General features: G+C 40.0%; 1 protein-coding gene and 1 non-coding gene across 2 annotated transcripts in view; one reads left to right on the top strand and one right to left on the bottom strand.

Moving 5' to 3' along the window:
• Positions 1 to 20,971, top strand: part of EXT1 (exostosin glycosyltransferase 1) — a 332,961-nt gene that overhangs the window by 265,678 nt on the left and 46,312 nt on the right. The window contains exons 2-3 of the mRNA XM_049773404.1: positions 9,451 to 9,544; positions 10,899 to 11,006. Coding sequence (XP_049629361.1) covers positions 9,451 to 9,544; positions 10,899 to 11,006 — 202 coding nt within the window. The remainder of the gene's footprint in view (positions 1 to 9,450; positions 9,545 to 10,898; positions 11,007 to 20,971) is intronic.
• LOC126010057 (small nucleolar RNA SNORA51) lies at positions 12,936 to 13,068 on the bottom strand. The gene has a single exon (XR_007496196.1). It is a non-coding gene; the product is annotated as a small nucleolar RNA SNORA51 (small nucleolar RNA).

Raw genomic sequence — 20,971 nt, 5'->3', positions numbered from 1 at the left:
ATGTCTAATCACAGTGGTGTTGGCACTTAAACCCTTCAAGCTTCAGTCTGTATTCCCTGGTCCTGTCCACTTGGCCAGTCCTAGTGGCAGTAAGCACAGGAGAGGCTAAAGCAAGATCATGACTTTAAGCTTCCCGTCACTTGGTCCTGGACCCATCACAAGAGTAGTCTACATATCCACGACTCCTCCTGAGGTTGCATCCCCTTCCCAACTTCCCTGATCCTTCATCTTCTGAGCATTTCCAGAAATGCTTGTACCAGCGGGTCCTGGAATCTCATCCTCTGGGAAGTCTGAAAATTAGTGTCACCACATGCCCCCAAAGCTTGACTCCTTCTAGTAGCTACCACAGAGTCAAACAACAACTGTCACCACAAATTCCCCTGACTTCCCTTTCCCCCTCAACTGGTGCAATGACTTTCCTCTTGGGTGGTTCTACCAGACAATCAAGTATGTTGTGCAAATTCCACACATTTGCTGCTCTATTTCGTTATCCAGATGATGTGGGTTAACACCCCCTGAGTCCCCACACTTGTGGAAATGCTGCAGAAATGAAGGCAGATGGTGCAGTGCCCTGCCCATAGAAAGCACTTCATCTGTGGAAAGTCATTGTTATTCTAAAGATTTCTAAGCAAAAAAAAATGGGTGGGGGGAGTAATAGCACAGCCAGTAGGTTGTTTGCTTTGCATGCGGCCAACCTGCGTTCAATCCCTGGCATTCCATATGGTCCCTGAGCCTGAGAGTGACTTCAGAGTGCCAAGCCAGGAATAAGCCCTGGTGGGGAGGGAGTGAGGGAGTGAGGGAAGGAGGAGGAGAAGGGAGGGAGGGAGAGGGAGGGGGGGGGGAGAGAGAGAGAGAGAGAGAGAGAGAGAGAGAGAGAGAGAGAGAGAGAGAGAGAGAGAGAGAGAGAAAAGAAGAGGAGGAGGAGAGGAAGAAAAGAAGAAAGATTTCTAATGGCTGTCACACATTTTCACTGTTATAGAGACAGCACTGGACTTTGACTAAAGCACAGTCAGTGAGTTCCTAGCATAGGACCCAGCACATGGCAGGTATTCAGCTGTTAGTAGTTGCATGGGTGAAAGAAAATAAGCACCAAGGAAATACTCAGGGGCATTGATTTGCTTTCCATTTCCCTACTGCACATTAGACAACTTCACAAGTTCTAAGTTTTGTTTTCTCTTTCCCCTCCATTTTTCTTTAGGTGTAGGATAATAACCTGAGTGTACGCAAAGGAGAGTAAATGCTCATGAGAAAGGGGACTAGAGAGAACAGGTCAGCTGTGGATGCTGTTGCTTTATAAATAAATACTTGAGACATTTTGAGCTACATCATGGGGAGAGAATTGTGGGACCACAGAGCTAAGAGACTGAATGACTTGTTTCTACTCGAGCCACTTTGATTATCCACGAGCAGGCTCAGGAGGCAGAGAGAGAGAGTTGTGGGACCTTCGGGAGGACCAATGCTCACTGCACCAGCAACAACGAGCTTTTGATAAAGGGAAATTCTTTCCTTTAGAAGCTGCTGTTCCATTGTGCATCACAGCTTATGTTTTCATGTTATTTTAAAGGGTCTGCTTTACATTATTCCTTTGGCTCTGTTCTTGGAGAATCCGCTGCTACTGCTGCTTTAAAAATGTACTTGTACCTCCAATTCTGCCATAGTTTTGGGCAGCACCCTGAAATTGCATGGTGTGCATCCTAATTTATGATGCGTGCTACTTAACTCTTGTGATTGTCTCAACTTCTGCTTGCTTGGTTTTTTGGCCACAGGATTATTACTCCTGCTGGGTTTGGGGGACCAAATGGTATTTCTGGTTCAAACTGCATCAATCTAAGCTCTATACTATCTATCACTCCAAGCCTGACAGTCACAGTTAAAAGATCCAGAAACATTAAGTGTCTTGCACAGATAGTTTTTATTAAATAATACATTTATTTAGACACCATGATTACCAAACATAGTTGTACTTGAGTTTAAGTCATAAAGAACACACCCCTTCACCAGTGTAACCTTCCCACATCCCATCTCCCTCCTCCCTCACCCCCTAACTGTATTCTATTTCTCTCACTCATTACCATTGCCATGATAGTTGTTTGTGTAGTTATTTCTGTATATGCACTCACCACTCTTTGTGGTAAGTTTCATATCGTGGGCTGGTCCTTCCAGCCCTCATATCTATTGTTCCTGGATGTTATTACAATAATGTCTTTTTATTTTCTTAAATCCCACAGATGAATGAGACTATTCTGTGTCTATCTCTCCCTCTGATTTATTTCACTCAGTGTAATAGTTTCCATGTCTATTCATGTATAGGAAAATTTCTCGACTTCCTTTTTCCTGATGGCTGCATAGTATTTCATTGTGTATATGTACCACAATTTCTTTTGCCATTCATCTGTTGTTGGGCATCAGGATTGTTTCCAGATTGTTGAGATTCTCTCATTTCACTTGACTCTCTTTCCCATGATACTCTTGGTTCTCTTGAGCTTCAGTGATAATAGCTCCCCATTTGGGGATCATTTATAATGTGCCCATGCTTCTGTGAAAATGCGTTGTTTCATTCTCACTGCATAAGTCTTATCCCCATTTTTTTCATCAGTAAGTTAAGATGCAGACAAATAACTTTCTCAGCATCCCTTAGCTTAGAAATTGGGAAGCTGAAATTTGAGCCTAGGTTTCCCTGTGTCTAAAGCTACTTAACCTCTAAGCTTTTAATTACTAAGCTCTAAACTACCATGAAGTGGTTCTCAAAATTTAGGAGACATCATCATTACCTAGAGGGCTTGTAAAAGCAGAGAATTCTGGGTCCTTTCCCCCAGGGCTTTTGATTCAACAGGCTAAGTGAAGCTGAGAATTTACAGTTCTGCTGGTTTCACAGCTGGTTCAGACTAGGAAAACACACATTGAAAATCAATTTACTAGATCAGAATCCCCCCTTGCCTGAGCACAGAGGCACTGCCTTGCTTCCTCACCCAAAATGTACTTCACAGGGATGAAAGGACTTCAGCCATGTATATGTAACTCTTCTTAAGTGGGGTATACTACATACATTATTAATACAATATTAAGGAGAAAAATGATCATGACCCTGGAGTGGTCCTGACTTGTAGGCCAAATGCAGGATTCTGGGGCCAGTGCATCTCTTTTGCAGGCATTTATGAGATGCAGAGTTCACTTACTGCCTGTTCAGCAGGAGAAATAATGCCAGAAAAAGGAAACAAAACCATTTATCAAGATTGAAAGTTTTCTGAGATTAGTTGCTTCCATCAACTTAATTTGCTCTGGAGAAGTTTTGTGGCTTTGCTAGGATTATCATTTCTAAACTGCCAGATGTGGTTCCTCCCACCCCATCTGCCCCCTCCCCCCCCCAAAAAAAAAACACCGGAGTCCTTTCCCTCCTTCTTTCTCTCCATTGTCCTTAATCACCGGTAACCACTAATCTCTCTTCAACCCTATAATTCTGGTCCTTCACGAATGCTGCATAAATGGAAAAATTGTAGTATATATTCTTTTGAGATTGGCCTTTTCCTTTAGCATAATTTTATCGAGGTTGTTTTGTGTATATCAGTACTTCATTTCATTTAATTGCTGAAAAATAGCCAAGACCATAGATGTGCTACAGTTTGTTGAATCATTCACCCATGGAAGGACATTTGGATCATTTCCAGTCTGAGGTTATTAAGGATAAAACTGCTGTGAACACTCATGGACAAGTTTTTGCATGAAAATAAGTTTTCATTTCTCTCTGGGATAAGTGCCCAAAAAGAGTAATTGCTGGGTCATATGCTAAATCCATTTTTAGTTCTAAAAGAAATGCCAAATTATTTTTCCAATGTGGCAGTACCATTTTGCTTTCACCAGGTCTGTGTTAGAGGCAACCTCAGCAGCAGCACCTATTTGTAGCTGTCCTTCTGCAATAGTTTTATTAAGTGTCAGGCAGTCTAGGTATCACATCGTAGTTTTCATTTCACATGATTTTCTTCATGATTAATGATATGGATAAAGTTTTCATGGGCTTAGCAGCACTTTATGTATTTTCTTTTCAACCGTATCTATTCAAATTCTTTGGATTATTGGTCATGTTATTGTTGATTCCTTAGAGTTCTCTGCATATTCTACAGAATATGTAGATTATCAGATTTGGAGAGAGTGGTTCTCCAGACCAGTCAGTTATCTGATGTTGCTTGGGGTATCATGCTATGTTGGGAGTTGAACCCACACACACACATGCCAGGCATGTGTTCCTGTGAGCTGTCCCGTGGGCTCCGTTTACTATATTTAAGATTTTCAGATATTTTCTTTCTTTTTTTTTTCCCTTGGTTTTGGGTCACATCCGGCTGCACTCAAGGATTACTCCTGGCTCTACCCTCAGAAATCGCTCCTAGGCAGGCTCAGGAAACCATATGGGATGCCGGGATTTGAACCACTGTCCTTCTGCATGCAGGGCAAACACCTTACCTCCATGCTATCTCTCCAGCCCCGATTTGCAGATATTTCATGTGTTGTCTTTTTGCTGTACTGATGGGAAGTGACTGGGAAGGAAACCCAGTTCTTTGGATTGTGCCTACTAGGGGTGGGTTTTCTCCCTGCTGCAGAGGGTTGGTAATGGGGCAGGTCATGACTTTAGTGTTCACAGTTCTTATTTTGATTTGGTAGATTTTCTTTTTTATTTCTTTTTTGCTTGTTTGTTGTTTTGAGTTTATACCCAGCAGCAATAAGGGGTTACTCCTGTCTCTGTGCTCAAAATCACTCCTGGTAGGCTAGGGGGACCATATGGGATGCTGAGGATCAAACTTCACTCAGCTGTGTCCAAGGCAAACACTACCCATTTTGCTATTGATTCGGTCCTCTTTGGCAGATTTTCTTAAAAAGTGTTTTTATGATTTTTACTGATTCACCGAGTGTTCTGCTGGGAAGCTTGTACATTGAGATCCTTGCATGAAGGAGAACTAGCCTCCATAGTATACTTTGTGGTGTAGATACCCCAGGCCAGCTTAAAACCTTCACCCTCTTTGGTCTGGTTGAGATATTAAGAGATTATGAGCCAGAGAGATAGCACAGTGATAAGGCGTTTGCCTTGCATGCAAAAGGACAGTGGTTCGAATCCTGGCATCCCATATGGTCCCCTGAGCCTGCCAGGAGCGATTTCTGAGTGTAGAGCCAGGAGTAACTCCTGAGCACTGCCGGGTATGACCCCAAAACGGAAAGATTATTATCATGTGGTGTTGCTTGAAAGAATGATTGAGTGCAAAAGTGACTTTAGATAACTAGATGGTGGTAAATGTGTGGCAGATCAGAGAATTCAAGTGGAGACATGTGTCTATACAAAGACTCTGTTTGGAACGTCCAAACACATACATGACGCAGCTAGAACCATTTTTTACCCTTGCAGCCGGACTCAATACTCCTTCAGTCAAAACACACTAGTGATTCCAGCTTCTTGGTCACTAGAGCCAAAGTGAACAAAACATTAAGAATAATGGGCCCGGAGAGATAGCACAGCTGTGTTTGCCTTGCAAGCAGCCAATCCAGAACCAAAGGTGGTTGGTTCAAATCCCAGTGTCCCATATGGTCCCCCGTGCCTGCCAGGAGCTATTTCTGAGCAGACAGCTAGGAGTAACCCCTGAGCACCGCTAGGTGTGACCCAAAACAAAAAAAACAAAAAACAAAACAAAACAAAAAAGAATAATATGAACTCAGTATTTTAAATTATGCGTGTCTTTAAGTCATATCTGAGTTTTCTATGTCTGTTTGGGCATATGCATGTTATGACATATGTTGTATGTTTGTCAGTAGAGAGACATAGATTCCTGTCCATACACAAATGTATCAGTAGCTTTGGAACTTTTATTGCAGAAAGATATTGTCAAGAGCTGTTCTTCTTCCTTATGTTCATAGAAAGGAAGATGAAACATTGAACATTGAGAATATCTTCAGCTGATGATTTTGCAGATGAGGAAACCAAGGCCCAGAAATCTCATGTGCTTTGTTCCATGTTCTCAGTACCACCTACTGAGCTCCTATTTCTTGGCATAGGCTCACCTCACCTCCCTTTTCCCTGCAGTAGGAATAAATGAATGCTAGCTTCCCTCCCAGAAGTTTTATTTGCTGCATCAGCAAAACCTCCTGTGACTGCCACTTGATTTTTTATGTCACTTGTTTTGCTTTTGGGTCATACCCGCCTATGTTCAGGGTTTACGCCTAGCTCTGTCCAGTTATTACTCCTGGCAGAGCTATGGGACCATCTGAGGTACCCAGAATGGAATCCATTTGGGATAGATGTAAAGCAAGTACCTTCTTACCTTTTTTTTTTTTTTTTTTTTTTTGGTATTTGGGCCACACCTGGCAGTGCTCAGGGCTTACTCCTGGCTGTCTGCTCAGAAATAGCTCCTGGCAGGCATGGGGGACCATATGGGACACCGGGATTCAAACCAACCACCTTTGGTCCTGGATCGGTTGCTTGCAAGGCAAACGCCGCTGTGCTGTCTCTCCGGGCCCGTACCTTACCTTCTATACTATTTTTCTGGCCTTTTCTTTTACATTTTCTCTTTCCTCCCTACCCCTGTACCCTAATTCCATCCTTAAAGTAAATTTGACAACTGGCAATTTTGAAACTCATTACAATCCAAAACATTAATAGGTTTTTACATTTCTCATAGCCTAATGATGAGCACTAGAAATTTCTGTGTTCAACCCTCAGGGTGTGCTATTCTGGGCACATTTATGAAACTTTGCTGCAGTCAGAAGTATATTTGACCTTTTTTATAATTAAGAAAAAATAGTTTTAATTCTGTATGTATACATATATTTACATTTCTCTTTATTGATTAGGTGGAAATTCAGATGTTATCAGTTGTTGAACTTGAAGATACTTGTCAATTACCTCATTGTTGAGTGAGACAAAGACCAGCCATCTCTATCATAATTTAATATTTTTTTAAATTTAGCTACATTTCAGCTCTCTTAAAAATCTCATCGACTTTGAAGTCTGTTTTGCAATTTAATTAATGCAATAAGGGCTTTTTATTTTACTCTCAATGGAAATCATCTTAATCCATTCACAGTGACCTTTTCTTGTGCAAATTAGTTGTACACGCTTGTTTAAGCAAATGGTCCTTTTTTTGATGCTTCTACTTAATGACAGGACTATAATTGAAAATTGGCTTTCTCCCATATGCCTAGTTTGTACGGGAATATAAAAATAGATGTGGACTTTAAAAATATACATATATATTTATATATCAGAACCCTGAAAAGAGAAGGGAAAAATCCACTGCCTTCAGGCTACGATTAAATTAGACTATTAGAGTCAAAAAATGCTGGTGACATATGCTACTGTCAAAGTCACACCTGTCTGCTGAGCATTGGAAGCTCTTGAAAAATGAGAGTGATTTCTTCTGAGCGCTAAGAAACTAGGCCTTCATGGGATTGGCACCATCTTTTCTTCCCAAGTTTTTGTAAAGTTATAAGGTAGGAAAATAGTGGATTCAAGAATATGTTTGTTCGGATCGCTTGGGAAGTGATAGCTATAAACAAATGAAATGCCTCTTCTCTTTCCTGCACTTCACTGGCCTAAATAGATCCATGAAGAATTCTTGTGAGATTTTTGCCTTTGTCAAGTGCACGGAAGGTATAATCCCCCTAATTGGTATTTGAATAAAAGAAATAGTCTTCTTCGGCTAAGGATATATTTCTGGGCACAGGCCTTGTGGGTGCAAAAACCAAAGTCATTCCCTCACACTAAAGAGCTTCCTTCAGGACCCAGAATTGCTAGTTGTGGTCCTGAAGGTCTCCAGTACCTTTGGGATAGTGTTAGATCTCCTAGTCCAATTGGTTGAGTATTGGTGGGAATGGCCCCACACCATGTGACCACTGTTTATGGGATATCTCCCCAAAATAAGTAAATAAAATGTAAAAACAATGGTGCTGCGGACCTTTCATCCTGATAAGATAAAAAGGTCCCTAAGCAAAACCTTAGTGGGTTCTTTTTCCCACTGGGAGTCAAGCAGGAGCACGAAGGGGCGAATATGAAATATTAATTATGAAATATGAAATAAATGAGACCACACAGAATTACATGGTAAAAACAAGAGGTGAGGCCAGAGAGAGAGAGGCTTTATTCCTTGAGTCGGGCCTATATATAGACGGATATATGTATAGACGGATATATGGGGCGTAGCCAGGGAGAAAGGAAAAGGGGATAAACCAATGAGATCAGAGCTAGAATTAGCATGTGAAGAGACAGGTAAGGAGAAACCAGATACCTTTAAGGAAAATGGGGGGAGACAGAGATCACAAAGGAGCTCTCAGCAGGAGACTTTTGGCGGGCTTTGGGCACTGTTCTTCTCTGTTAGAAATACTGAGGCCTGGGGCCGGGTGGTGGTGCTAGAGGTAAGGTGCCTGCCTTGTCTGCGCTAGCCTTGGATGGACCGCGGTTCGATCCCCCGGTGTCCCATATGGTCCCCCAAGCCAGGAGCGACTTCTGAGCGCATAGCCAGGAGTAACCCCTGAGCGGTACTGGGTGTGGCCCAAAAACCAAAAAAAAAAAAAAAAAAAAAAAAAAGAAATACTGAGGCCTGATTTCTAATAATGGTCAAAAATAAAGAGAGATAGTTAGTTACAGCCACGTTTAGAATTATAGCCAAACAATCCATGCAAAGGGTCAACTGATTTGACTACTCTAAGCGGGCCTTTTTGGCAAATAATTCTTTTTCAGGAGTGCAACACTTCTGATGTGTGCCCTTCCTGAGTGGGGTGTAACACAATGGTACCGCCAAATTTTTGAAAGATGAGTGATTTCAGCTCTGAGATTCACCGTTTGTTAACCTCACTCTGCAGAAAGCACATTCTTTTTCTCTTAATATTCCTCTTCCCTTAATCTAGCTCCTGTCTCACTACCTCCTTCCTCTCCAAGCCATGTCAATAAGCAGGGATGTTGGTGGGGGCTAGGGGTGTAACTGAATGTTCTCATTTAAATGTAGAAACTCCAGCTTAAAGGAGAAAAGAAATGCTGTTTGGAGCTTGTGATGGGACTTTCCTGAGTACTTAATAGCATCATTTTGGGGGTGGAGAATAAGAACCATCTTGGTTCTGCCGAATGACATGGCAATCAAAAAAGAACGTGTAGGATTTATTCCTGAACCATATGGGGGCAGCATGTTCCATTAGGGCACAACAGTGTGATTCTGAAGATCATTTTTGGCCAATCCAGATGGCTAGATGGTCACAGGACCTGGTGTTTGGGTCCTCTGCAAAGATCCAGATTGCTTTGTCCTACATGAAGTCCATATTTGCTGTATCCAATCACCTAATGGAATGGTGTGAATTGTCCATTCAGTAGTTTTTGCTGACTGTTCTGGGTGATATCCTGCAGGTATATTAGCACAGATGTTCACATCTGGCTCTTTTCCTAATGAGCCTGTATTTGCTGATGATTCTCTCTTCTCCTTTCAGGTATGATTATCGGGAAATGCTGCACAATGCCACTTTCTGTCTGGTTCCTCGAGGTCGCAGGCTTGGATCCTTCAGGTTCCTGGAGGCTCTGCAGGTAAGAGACACCCTATCTCCCAGGATCAAAATAAATTCATTGTTTGCTTAAAAGATCTGAAATCTGTTTCCCCTGGGAATCAGAAATGTTTTTTACAAGTGTATGAGAAAGAGTGGTCTGGGGGTTATCGTCTGACTTTAGGCAGAAGATGATGAAATAATTTGACCACCACCAATCTTTAGGGATTAAATTAGTAAGTGGAGGACAGATCTGACTGTATATCACTAGTGGATCTGGGATCTCCTTTTGGATTTTGTCCTTTTCCTGGAAACTATATTCAAGAATAATGGAAAGTGACTTATGGGCATCAGTACCTTGAGTCAAGTGAGTGATCTGCTCTGTCCAGATGCCTCTCTGTCACCATGAATTCTGAGGGAGACACCCAACAGAGCAGCCATTTGGCCCAGCAGTGCACAGGCTGTTCATAATTCCAAGGTCCCTGGCTTCTCTCACCCAGACCTTTGTCCAAGTTTTCCACCTGGATATTGCTACCAGTCTTCTGTGCTACCAACAGAGCACATGGTTTACCACTCTTCACCATCCTTGACCATTGTGATTCTAGTCTTTCTTTCTCTGTGTTGGGCAGCTTGCCCACATCTGTGTTTCTGTTGACAAGCCTTCTCACGTCATTATTCTGCAGTGCCCTCCAATAGAAGAATAGAATTTGTTCTCTGGAAAGGCTTTTTTCAGTGTATTATATTTTTTCTACAAATTGCACCCTTAATTAATGTTCTTGCAGCCTCTTGGGGTGTTGAGAGTGAAAAAGCTTTAGGTAGGCATTATTTGGAGCTAGAACTTTGTTCTTAGGTTGGTGTTTCTGGTGCAGATAGACATGGTGAAGATGTATAGATTGTCCCATACTGAAAAGAAATCCCTGATTCCTTCCTAGCAAGAGAATTGCTAGTTAAGTCTACACAGTGCTTTAGCAGGAGTGCCAAGCCCCTTTCTGCCCCTCATTGCTCATGACATTGGGACAAATCAACTTGCAGGCAGACTTGTGGCAGTTAGATTGGCAAACCTGTTTATACTCAAGGTTAGTCTCCTGCTTGGATTTTGTTGGTGAAAAATTTTGTGACATCAATAAATCTTTTCCAGTTGGTTCCATAAGAGTCTGGCCAATCAAGTCATGTCCTAGAATAGAAATGGGGTTTTAGGATTATTGGGCAAGACTTGCCAATAGTAAAATATCTGTAGGATGCATACAACCTTCATAGGATTTGATAAAGCCAGACATTCCTCAGCCTAAGCTGTCTATGAAGCATGCAATATAAGAAGTGCCAGTAATTGAATATGTGTTGAATTTTACCCCTGATTGGAACTGCGCCTTCCTCACAAAGTTTCTTTCTTTGTGCAGGCAGCCTGTGTCCCTGTGATGCTTAGCAATGGATGGGAGTTGCCATTCTCTGAAGTGATTAATTGGAACCAAGCTGCCGTCATAGGCGATGAGAGATTGTTATTACAGGTAAGGAATGGGCCGCGGCCTTCAACAGATCAGTGTATTATTGCTGCCCTCGTCCAAACTTTCAAAGAAGATGGATCCAAAAGGTCAGATCTATAAAAGAAATCTTATCAGGAGAAAATTGCCTGTGTCATGGTGAATATGAAGTCATTTAATACGGCATTGTTCACTTTCCAACACAAAACCTGTCCTAAACTAGGGAATATATTTGGAAAAGAGGAAGTTGTAGGTAAAGAACATGAGTTTTGATTCTAGGAAGTGGTGTTTCTCCACTTTTTTCAGTAGTAAGACTTTTACAGATGTTTCAGGAACTTTTTATCACATCCTTTTAAGCTATAGCCCTTTTCTTTGTTTTTGTGTTGTTTTCTGATTAATTTTCAAAAAGAGAAAAGTCTGTATGTTGATTATTTTAGTGAATGTTCTTATTGCTTAAGTGTTCAGATTTAGGTGCTTTTAGATACATATTTAAGAGAGCAGATTGTGGGTTATCAAGAGAGCTTAGCTGGCTAGAATACATGCCCTGCATGCAGGAGGCTAGTTTTCATCTTTGGCACCACAATTTTTTCCCAAACACAGCCAGGACTGACTCAAGTTCCTACAAAAGCTGGGAATAGCATCTCAGTACCTCAGGGTAGTGCCCCAAACCAAAATAACAATAATGATAATAATATTATACCCTCTTGTTAAAAAGTAGTTCTTGGGGCTGGAGAGATACCATAGTGGTAGGGTATCTGCCTTGCACTCAGCTGATTCGGGACAGACAGGATCATGGTTCGAATCCTGCATTCCATATGGTTCCCAGGCCTGCCAGGAGCAATTTCTGAGTGCAGAGCCAGGAGTAACCCCTGAGCACTGCCAGGTGTGACCCAAAAACCAAAGGGAAAAAGTTCAATGTATACAATTTTAACTTTTTTCTTAATTTTATTGTGATAAGAATACTTAAAATGAGATCTACCCCATTAACACATTTTCCAGAGCTGTCGTATACTATTATAGACTTTGGGGATGGTGTTAATATTATAGAGCTCTCAAATTTTTTATCATGCTTGCGTGACACTTTATACCTTCTAAAAGGTATGAAGTATAAAAATAGTAAACCCCCATTTCTCCTTTCTTCAATTCCTGGAAGCCATGATCTGCTTTAATTCTATGAATTTGACTGTTTTATATATTTCAGTCTAGGAGAGTCAAATAGTATTTATTTTTGTGTAACCTTTGATTTATTTTAATTAGTATAGTGATCTCAAAGTTCATCCATATTACCTTATATTGTAAAACAGTATTATAAACTGTCCACATTATCGAAAACAATCTATAGATATTACTCAGAATTTCCATTTTTATCTTTTACAGAAGTAGAAAAAATTATCCTAAAATTTATATGGGATCACAAAATACTCCAAATATTCTACTCAATCTTAAGAAAAACTAAGTTGGAGACAACATGCTTCCTGATTTTCAAAATAGTCTGCAGAGTGAAAGTCACCAAAATAGTGTAGAAGATCCCAAGAGATGGTAGAGGGGTACACTGCCTTAGCTGGCCCCAGTTCCATTCTTGGGACCCTTTATGGTTCCCCAACCGTTACCCAGAGTGCTCTCTGTGCACAAAGCCAGGAATTAGCCCCAGGCACTTCTGAGTCTGACTCAACATTTATTTATCATCCTCCAAATAATACTCCAGTATGATAGTTGTGGAATGAAGATGTCATACAAATCAGTGTAAAATAAAAAGGAACCTTTATGCACATATGTCTAATTAACCTAAATAAGAGTGTCTGATAAAAATTTTAATTTGTCAAGACCTGCCTGAGAAGGAATATAGAACACTCAAAGAAATGTAAAGTTAAGAATTTTTAAAGCTTTTTGTACAATAATGTTAGCATAAATTTGTTCTCAAAAAAGATAGACCATTTCAGTCTTTTTTCTTTTTTTTTTTGTCCCCCAATTCACAATACAGACCAGGCAAAGGGCCTGTGTTGAGGTGTATATGGGGTGCATTTACTGTACCTCCTCTTTCTATACAGTCAGTGTAAAGAACACAGACTGTGGTAAGAATTGGGAGACCTTATCTTTTCTTTTCTTTTGATTTTTTGTCCTTCCCACCCCACACCGGCCTGTACTCTAGACAGGCTTTCTACTTTCCTCATTCAGTCACATTTTGTTCTGATAGTTCTCAGTGTAATTATTTCTGTGACTGCACTAAAGGATCCCTATGGTGAGCTTCATGTCAGGAGCTGGACCCTCCAGTCCTCCTCTATTTTGTGTCTGAGAATCATTACACAAATGATTATCATTTTTATCAAAACCCATAGATGAGTGAGACCATTCTGTGTTTATCTCTCTCCCTCTGACTTATTTCACTCAGCATAATAGATTCCATATACATCCATGAATAGGAAAATTTCATGACTTCATCTCTTCTCATGGCTGCATAATATTCCATTGTGTATATGCACCATAGTTTCTTTTTTTTGTTTTGTTTTTGTTTTTGGGCCACACCTGGCGATGCTCAGGGATTACTCCTGGCTGTCTGCTCAGAAATAGATCCTGGCAGGCACGGGGGACCATGTGGGACACCGGGATTCGAATCAACCACCTTTGGTCCTGGATCGGCTGCTTGCAAGGCAATCACCGCTGTGCTATCTCTCCGGGCCCTGCACCATAGTTTCTTTAGCCATTCATATATTGAAGGGCATCTAGGCTGTTTCCAGAGTCTGGCTATTGTAAACAACGCTGCTATGAATATAGGTATGAGAAAGGAATTTTTGTATTGTATTTTTGTATTCCTAGGATATATCCCTAGGAGTGGTATAGCTGGATCGTATGGGAGCTCAACTTCCAGCTTTTGGAGAAATCTCCATATCGCTTTCCACAAAGATTGGACTAGACGACATTTCCACCAGCAGTGAATAAGAGTTCCTTTCTCTCTCCATCCCCACCAGCACTGCTTGTTCTCATTTTTTCTGATGTGTGCCAATCTCAGTGGCGTGAGATGGTACCTCATAATTGTTTTGATTTGCATCTCCCTGATGATTAGTGATGTGGAGCATTTTTTCATATGCCAGTGTCTGTTCATTTCTTCTCCCCATTTTTGATGGGGTTAGATGTTTTTTTCTTGTAAAGTTGTGTCAGTGCCTTGTATATTTTGGATATTAACCCCTTATCGGATGGGTATTGGGTGAATAGTTTCTCCCACTCAGTGGGTGGCTCTTGTATTCTGGGCACTATTTCCTTTGAGGTGCAGAAGCTTCTCAGCTTAATATAGTCCCATTTATTTATTTATTTCTGCTTTCACTTGTTTAGAGAGTACTGTTTCCTCTTTAAAGATACCTTTAATCTCAATGTCCTGGAGTGTTTGACCTACATGTTGTTCTATATACTTTATGGTTTCAGGTCTGATATCTAGATCTTTAATCTATTTGGATTTTACCTTTGTACATGATTTTAACTGGAGGTCTAAGTTCACTTTTTACAAGTGGCTAGCCAGTTGTGTCAACACCACTTATTGAAGAGGCCTTCCCGATTCCATTTAGGATTTCTTGCACCTTTATCAAAAATTAGGTGACGGTATATCTGGGGAACATTCTCTGAGTACTCAAGCCTGTTCCACTGATATGAGGGTCTGTCTTTATACCATGCTGTTTTAATAACTATTTTTTTGTAATACAGTTTAAAGTTGGGGTAAGTAATACCTCTCATATTCCTTTTCCCAAGTATTGCTTTAGCTATTCGTGGTTGTTTATTGTTCCAAATGAATTTTAGAAGTGTTTGATCCACTTTTTTGAAAAATGTCATGGGTATCTTTAGAGGGATTGCATTAAATCTGTACAAGGCTGTACAAATCTGTACAAAGCTTTGGGGGAGCCAATCTAAAAGCAGGGTATGGATTTCCATTTCCGTGTGTCTTCTCTTATTTCTTGTAGCAGGGTTTTATAGTTTTCTTTGTATAGTTCCTTCACATTTTTAGTCAAGTAGAGTCTAAGGTATTTGAGTTTATGTGAGACTAATGTAATGGAGTTGTTTCCTTAATATCCATTTCTTCCCTATCATTGGTGTATAAAAGGCCATTGATTTCTGTGTGTTAATTTTATAGCCTGCTACATTGCTATATGCATCTATTGTTTTTAAAAGTTTTTTGATAGAATCTTTAGGGTTTTCTAAGTATAGTATCATGTCATCTGTGAACAGTGAGAGCTTGACTTCTTCCTTTCCTATCTGGATTCCCTTGATATCTTTTTCTTGCCTAATTGCTATAGCAAGTACTTCCAGTACTATGTTAAATAGGAGTGGTGAGAGGGGGCAACCTTGTCTTGTACCGAAGTTTAGAGGGAAGGCTTTCAGTTTCTCTCCATTGAGGATAATATTTGCCATTGGCTTGTGATAAATGGCCTTGACTAGATTGAGAAGGTTCCTTTCATTCCATTCCCATCTTGCTGAGAGTTTTTATCAAGAATGGGTGTTGAACCTTATCGAATGCTTTCTCTGCGTCTATTGATATGATCATGTGGTTTTTATTTTTCTTCTTATTTATATTGTGTATTATGTCGATGGATTTACAAATGTTAAACCATCTTTGCATTCCTGGGATGAAACCTAATTGATCATAGTGAATGATCTTCTTGATAAGGCATTGAATTCTATTTGCCAGAATTTTATTGCGTATCTTTGCATCTGTATTCATCAAGGATATTGGTCTGTAATTTTTTTTTTTGGCTGTATCTCTGTCTGGTTTTGGTATCAAGGTGACAGACATAGAAGCTGTCTGAAAATGTCCCCGTTTTTTCAATTTTATGAAAGAGCCTGGCCGGGATTGGTAGTAGTTCCTCTTGAAAAGTTTGAAAGAATTCATTATTGAATCCATCTGGACCTGGGCATTTCTTTTTGGGGAAACATTTGATTACCGTTTTAATTTCCTCAATAGTGACGGGGCTGTTTAGATATGCTTCATCCTCCTTGTTCAACTGTGGAAGATTATAAGAGTTCAAAAATTTATCCATTTCCTCCAGGTTCTCATGTTTCATGGCATAAAGTTTCTCGAAGTAATCTCTGATTACGATTACCCTATGAATCTCTGTAATATCTGTAGTGATCTCCCCCCCTTTTTTTGGTTTTTGGGCCACACCCAGCAATGCTCAGGGGCTACTCCTGGCTATCTGCTCAGAAATCACTCCTGGCAGGCACGGAGGACCATATGGGATGCCAGGATTCAAACCATCCACCTTAGGTCCTGGGTCGGCTGCTTGCAAACGCCACTGTGCTATCTCTTCGGCCCCTCCTTTTCACTTCTAATATGGGTTATCAATTTCTCTCTCTCTCTCTCTCTCTCTCTCTCTCTCTCTCTCTCTCTCTCTCTCTCTCTTCCTTTGTGAGTTTTTCCAGTGGTCTTTCGATCTTGTTTATTTTTTCAAAGAACCAACTTCTGCTTTCGGATTGTTTTTTTGAGTTTTTGGTTTAGGTCGACCAGACTGAAACCCAACAAAAATATATTAGACCTGAGAAGAGAAATGGAATAAAGAGGCCTATTAGATATATATATATATATAGGACACTCCATTCTCAGAAACCTGGATACACATTCTTCTCCAGTGCACATGGCTCATTCTCCAGGATAGACCATATGCTGGTACATAAAACATAGCTCCATAAAATTAAGAGGGTAGAAATTTTTCAGGCTATCTTTGCTGATCATAAAGTTCTGAAATTGGATGTGAATTACAAAGGCACACAGAAGAAAAACTTTAACAACTGGAAACTAAATAGTCTGCTACTGAACAATCAGTGGGTCCATGATGAAATCAAAGAGGAAATTAAAACTTTCCTGGAAACAAATGACAATGAAGATACAAATTATCAGAATCTATAGGACACAGCAAAAACAGTACTGAGAGGAAAATTTATAGCTTTGCAAGCACACATCAGGAAGGATGAAGAGGCATACCTGAATAGCCTAATGACACAGCTCATAAAATTAGAAAATGATCAACAAAAGGAACCAAAAATAGGGAGACAGAAGGAAATAACAGAGCAGAAATCAATTAAGTGGAATGTCTTTTTTCTTTAATGGAATTATTCATGTTATCTTGAATGAATTTTGTTTGTTTGTTTGTTTGTTCTTGGGCCACACTCAGGGGCTACTCCTGGCTCTGTACTCAGAAGATGCTTCTGGCAGGCTCAGGGGACCATACGGGATGCGGGGAATTGAACCGGGGTCTTTGCAAGGTTGGCCTCATGCAAGACAACGCCCTACTGCTGTGCTATTGCTCTAGCCCCAGAGAATGATATTTTTTTTTGTTTTTTTTTTTTTTTTTTTTTTTTTTTTTTGGAGGGGCCACATCTGGCTGTCTGCTCAGAAATAGCTCCTGGCAGGCACGGGGGACCATATGGGACACTGGGATTCGAACAAACCACCTTTGGTCCTGGATCGGCTGCTTGCAAGGCAAACGCCGCTGTGCTATTTCTCCGGAGAATGATTATTTTTAATGTCCTTTTGAAATTTGAACTCCTGACTATTGATTATATGCTTTTGACCAGTCTAGTAGCTGTCTCATGGAATAATGCATTCTTTATACAGTTATAGATAAAATTTCTATAAATTAGAAATCTGATTAGAAAAACCAAGCTGAATACAGGTCTCCAAACATTCCTTCTTCCAGTTTGATTCCTGTGCAATTTTGGAAGCTCTGGGGATCTCCAAAATACAAGACAAAGGCTCTAGCAGATTCTTTCATTCAGTCATAGATGGTGTGTGCCTAAACCATTTACTCATAAAAGATACAAAAGTGTTGTTTCTTATACATAGTATAATTTCCCCCCTATCTTTTGATTTCTTTTAAATAATTTATACTCACTGAAAGAACTATGGGGATTGAAGAGAACTAAAAAAAATGTGAGTCATATACACCAATGTTCCTGTGTATTTAAACTAAGTTGGGAGTTTGCTTTTGAGATAGAATATTTCAGGATTTTTTATTTTTATTTCTTCAACTTCCACCATTTACCAAAATCAATACATTTGTCACTTTCTGAAGAAACTTTTTGGCTTGATCATGAAGATTCTGTTTTTCACCTACCCAGACTTCACTGGTATTTTCTTGTCTCATATGCAGTCTCTTTGGCACAGCTGCCTCCATATTGAAAAGCGCCTGCACTGTCATTGACAATGGGTTTAATGTGCTGGCAGTGAGCCCAAATGTCTGCTCTGGGAATTGTTTTTGTTATGTTACAATTTTTCATTTCCTGTTTTAGAACAGCTTGGATGTTTTTATTTGCATACACTCTTGTCATCATGTCTCCAAGAGAGCTTAATGTTGCTTTCCTATATCTATTTTGGTAGATTCCATTAGTTTTGTTAGCATATACGACCTTTTATTAAGACTTCACTAAAATTTGCAACTCTCAAACAATTCAACCAAATTGGAATTAGTTTATCATTTCCCTGTACCTGTCTCTAAAGACAAGCAGATTAATAACCAGTAGCCAAATGCCATTAAATCTTGGATCTCTTTCTTTTTAGTCAATTGGAATTTTCTTCCAGGGCACTTTGCAGAGTATTGTCAAGATCCTTATTTTCCTAGACACAAATGTGTAGAATACATTTCACTCTCTATAGAGACTCAAGAATGTGACTAATAGAAGAAAGGGGAATATATTAGTAATTAATAAGTAGTATTCCCTTTCTTCTGTAAACATATTCTGTGTAAACATAGCAATCAGAGACTTTGACTTTTTCTTCTTTTAATCAACCGGATCCCAATGACCATAATGAAACAGTGACATCAACCAGTATAATCTTCTAAACTGCCTCTGAAATTTTGAATTGAATCTTTTTTTAATCTTTTTGGGACAACTTTATTAGTTTCACTGTGAATAAATATGTTTTCTTTGATCAAGAGTCTATGAAGGGACCGGCTACACTAGCAGTCCAGTGAACAAATGGGGGAGGTATGGGAAGCATGCTGGGAACAGGGGTGAAGGGAGGACGCCACTGGTGGTGGAAATGGCCCTAATTCACTGTCACTTTGTACCTTAAATATAAATGTGGAAGACTTGCAATTCACATTGGTCGCAATAAATTAAAAAAAAAGAATCTATTTCCCAAAAAAAAAAAAAAAAAAAAGGGGGCCGGGCGGTGGCGCTGGAGGTAAGGTGCCTGCCTTGCCTGCGCTAGCCTAGGACGGACCGCGGTTCGATCCCCCGGCATCCCATATGGTCCCCCAAGAAGTCAGGAGCAACTTCTGAGCGCATAGCCAGGAGTAACCCCTGAGCGTCACAGGGTGTGGCCCAAAAACAAAAACAAAAAAAAAAAAGAATCTATTTCCGCTTGACCATGAGCTTTTATTTCACGCTGTTATTGACCCTCTGCTGTTCCTCCTTGTTCCCTTCAATCTGAAGAATCCATATATATGTGTATATATATATATATATATATATATATACACATATAAGAAATATTGTATTTGTGTTTGGATATGCCAAAAGGAAGTGAAAACTACCAAAGGAAGTAAAAACTTGCCAAACTACTTATTGTTCAGTAGTTTCATTGATTCTCTTAAAACAGTCTTGAATCCAAAATTAAGCTAGCACCTTCTCCTCTGGTGGAAAGTCTCACACTTAGTCTTAGCCATAGATGCCATGGGTAATTTTCCTTTTAAAGCAGCTAGCAGAACAGCTATTCAGCCCAGGGTCTCTAGCCAACCCCCCAGTCAGTCTGATTTGTTATGCATTAGCAAAGCAAGCATGCAGAAAGAGGTGAGTCCAGAAGGTTAGTTGTTAGTCAAAAGGAATCTTCCCAAAGAGTATAGTCTCCATAAGGGAAGTGAACCTTGGAACTATAAGTAAAGATAAGGAGCTAGCACGGGAAACTATGTGCGGGGAAACTATGAGAAACTGAGAAGGAACATTGTAGCTCTCCAAACGCAAGCAAGTTCACATGAAGACATAGAGCAGTTGAACCTACTTTGAATACTACTTTGAATACCTTTTGTCAATAATAGTTGTAGTAATAACTGCTAGATGTATTAATCACTCATGTTTCAACACAATTCTAAACACTTCATATTTAGAACTTCATATTTAGAACTTCATATTTAGAACTTCATATTTAGAACTTTTAGGATGGAATTCTCATTTTATAAATGAGGAACTAGTATCTTTGAAAGATCAACTAACTTATCCAAAGAATCACACAACAGGTCAGTGACAGGGCTAAGATCCACATTGGTCTATCTCATGTGCGCTGCTTTGTACTTAATCATTAAGCTAGTAAAAACAATACCTTTATGGTGACATCAGACAGTTATTGAGTAACTACTCCATAAAAGCTACTCTCTTGGCTTTAAAAGGAGAGGATGGATAAGGCATAGATTCTTCTTTACAGTTATGTAATCTGGTAGAGAATGATGGTGGCTAAACATGTATAATGCTTGACTGATAATGTTAGGTTGAGATAAAATGCTGGAATTAAAGAGGGTTGGGGACTGAGAAAAGTTCTCTGGGTAGGTAGATGGTATATGAGCATGTAGAAATGGCTAGACCTGGTTTCAGATCTAATTGGAGGTTGATTAACAGTCTCTTAAAAGTCCCTTTTGTTATATAATATATCTTAGAACTGATTGGGAAGGATATTTCCCCAAGGACTGCTATTTTCCTTTCTGTAACTTTAGGTAGTCTGTAAGCAGGATCAATGATCTGTGGAACTTGGAGGAAAAAATAGCAGTTACTGCTCTAGGAAGACACCCTCACCCCTTCTTCCAAAGACTATAAACTGCTCTGGAGTCGTAGAGACCAATGTTAACTTCCATGCAACAAAGGTCATTAAAGCTGATTGCAGGAGTCATTCCTACATGCAGAGCCAGGAGTAACCCCTGGGCATTGATTGCCAAGTGTGCCCCCCACTCTCCAGAAAATAAAGTTGATTCCCAGAACAAATTATTTTTACCTGGCATCTCTCAAGGGCATTTCAGTGTGAG

This window comes from Suncus etruscus, chromosome 5, assembly GCF_024139225.1.
Source record: "Suncus etruscus isolate mSunEtr1 chromosome 5, mSunEtr1.pri.cur, whole genome shotgun sequence".
Classification (NCBI taxonomy): Eukaryota; Metazoa; Chordata; class Mammalia; order Eulipotyphla; family Soricidae; genus Suncus; species Suncus etruscus.
Note: the sequence above shows the minus strand (reverse complement) of the source record. Positions and strands in the feature narration are given on the sequence as shown.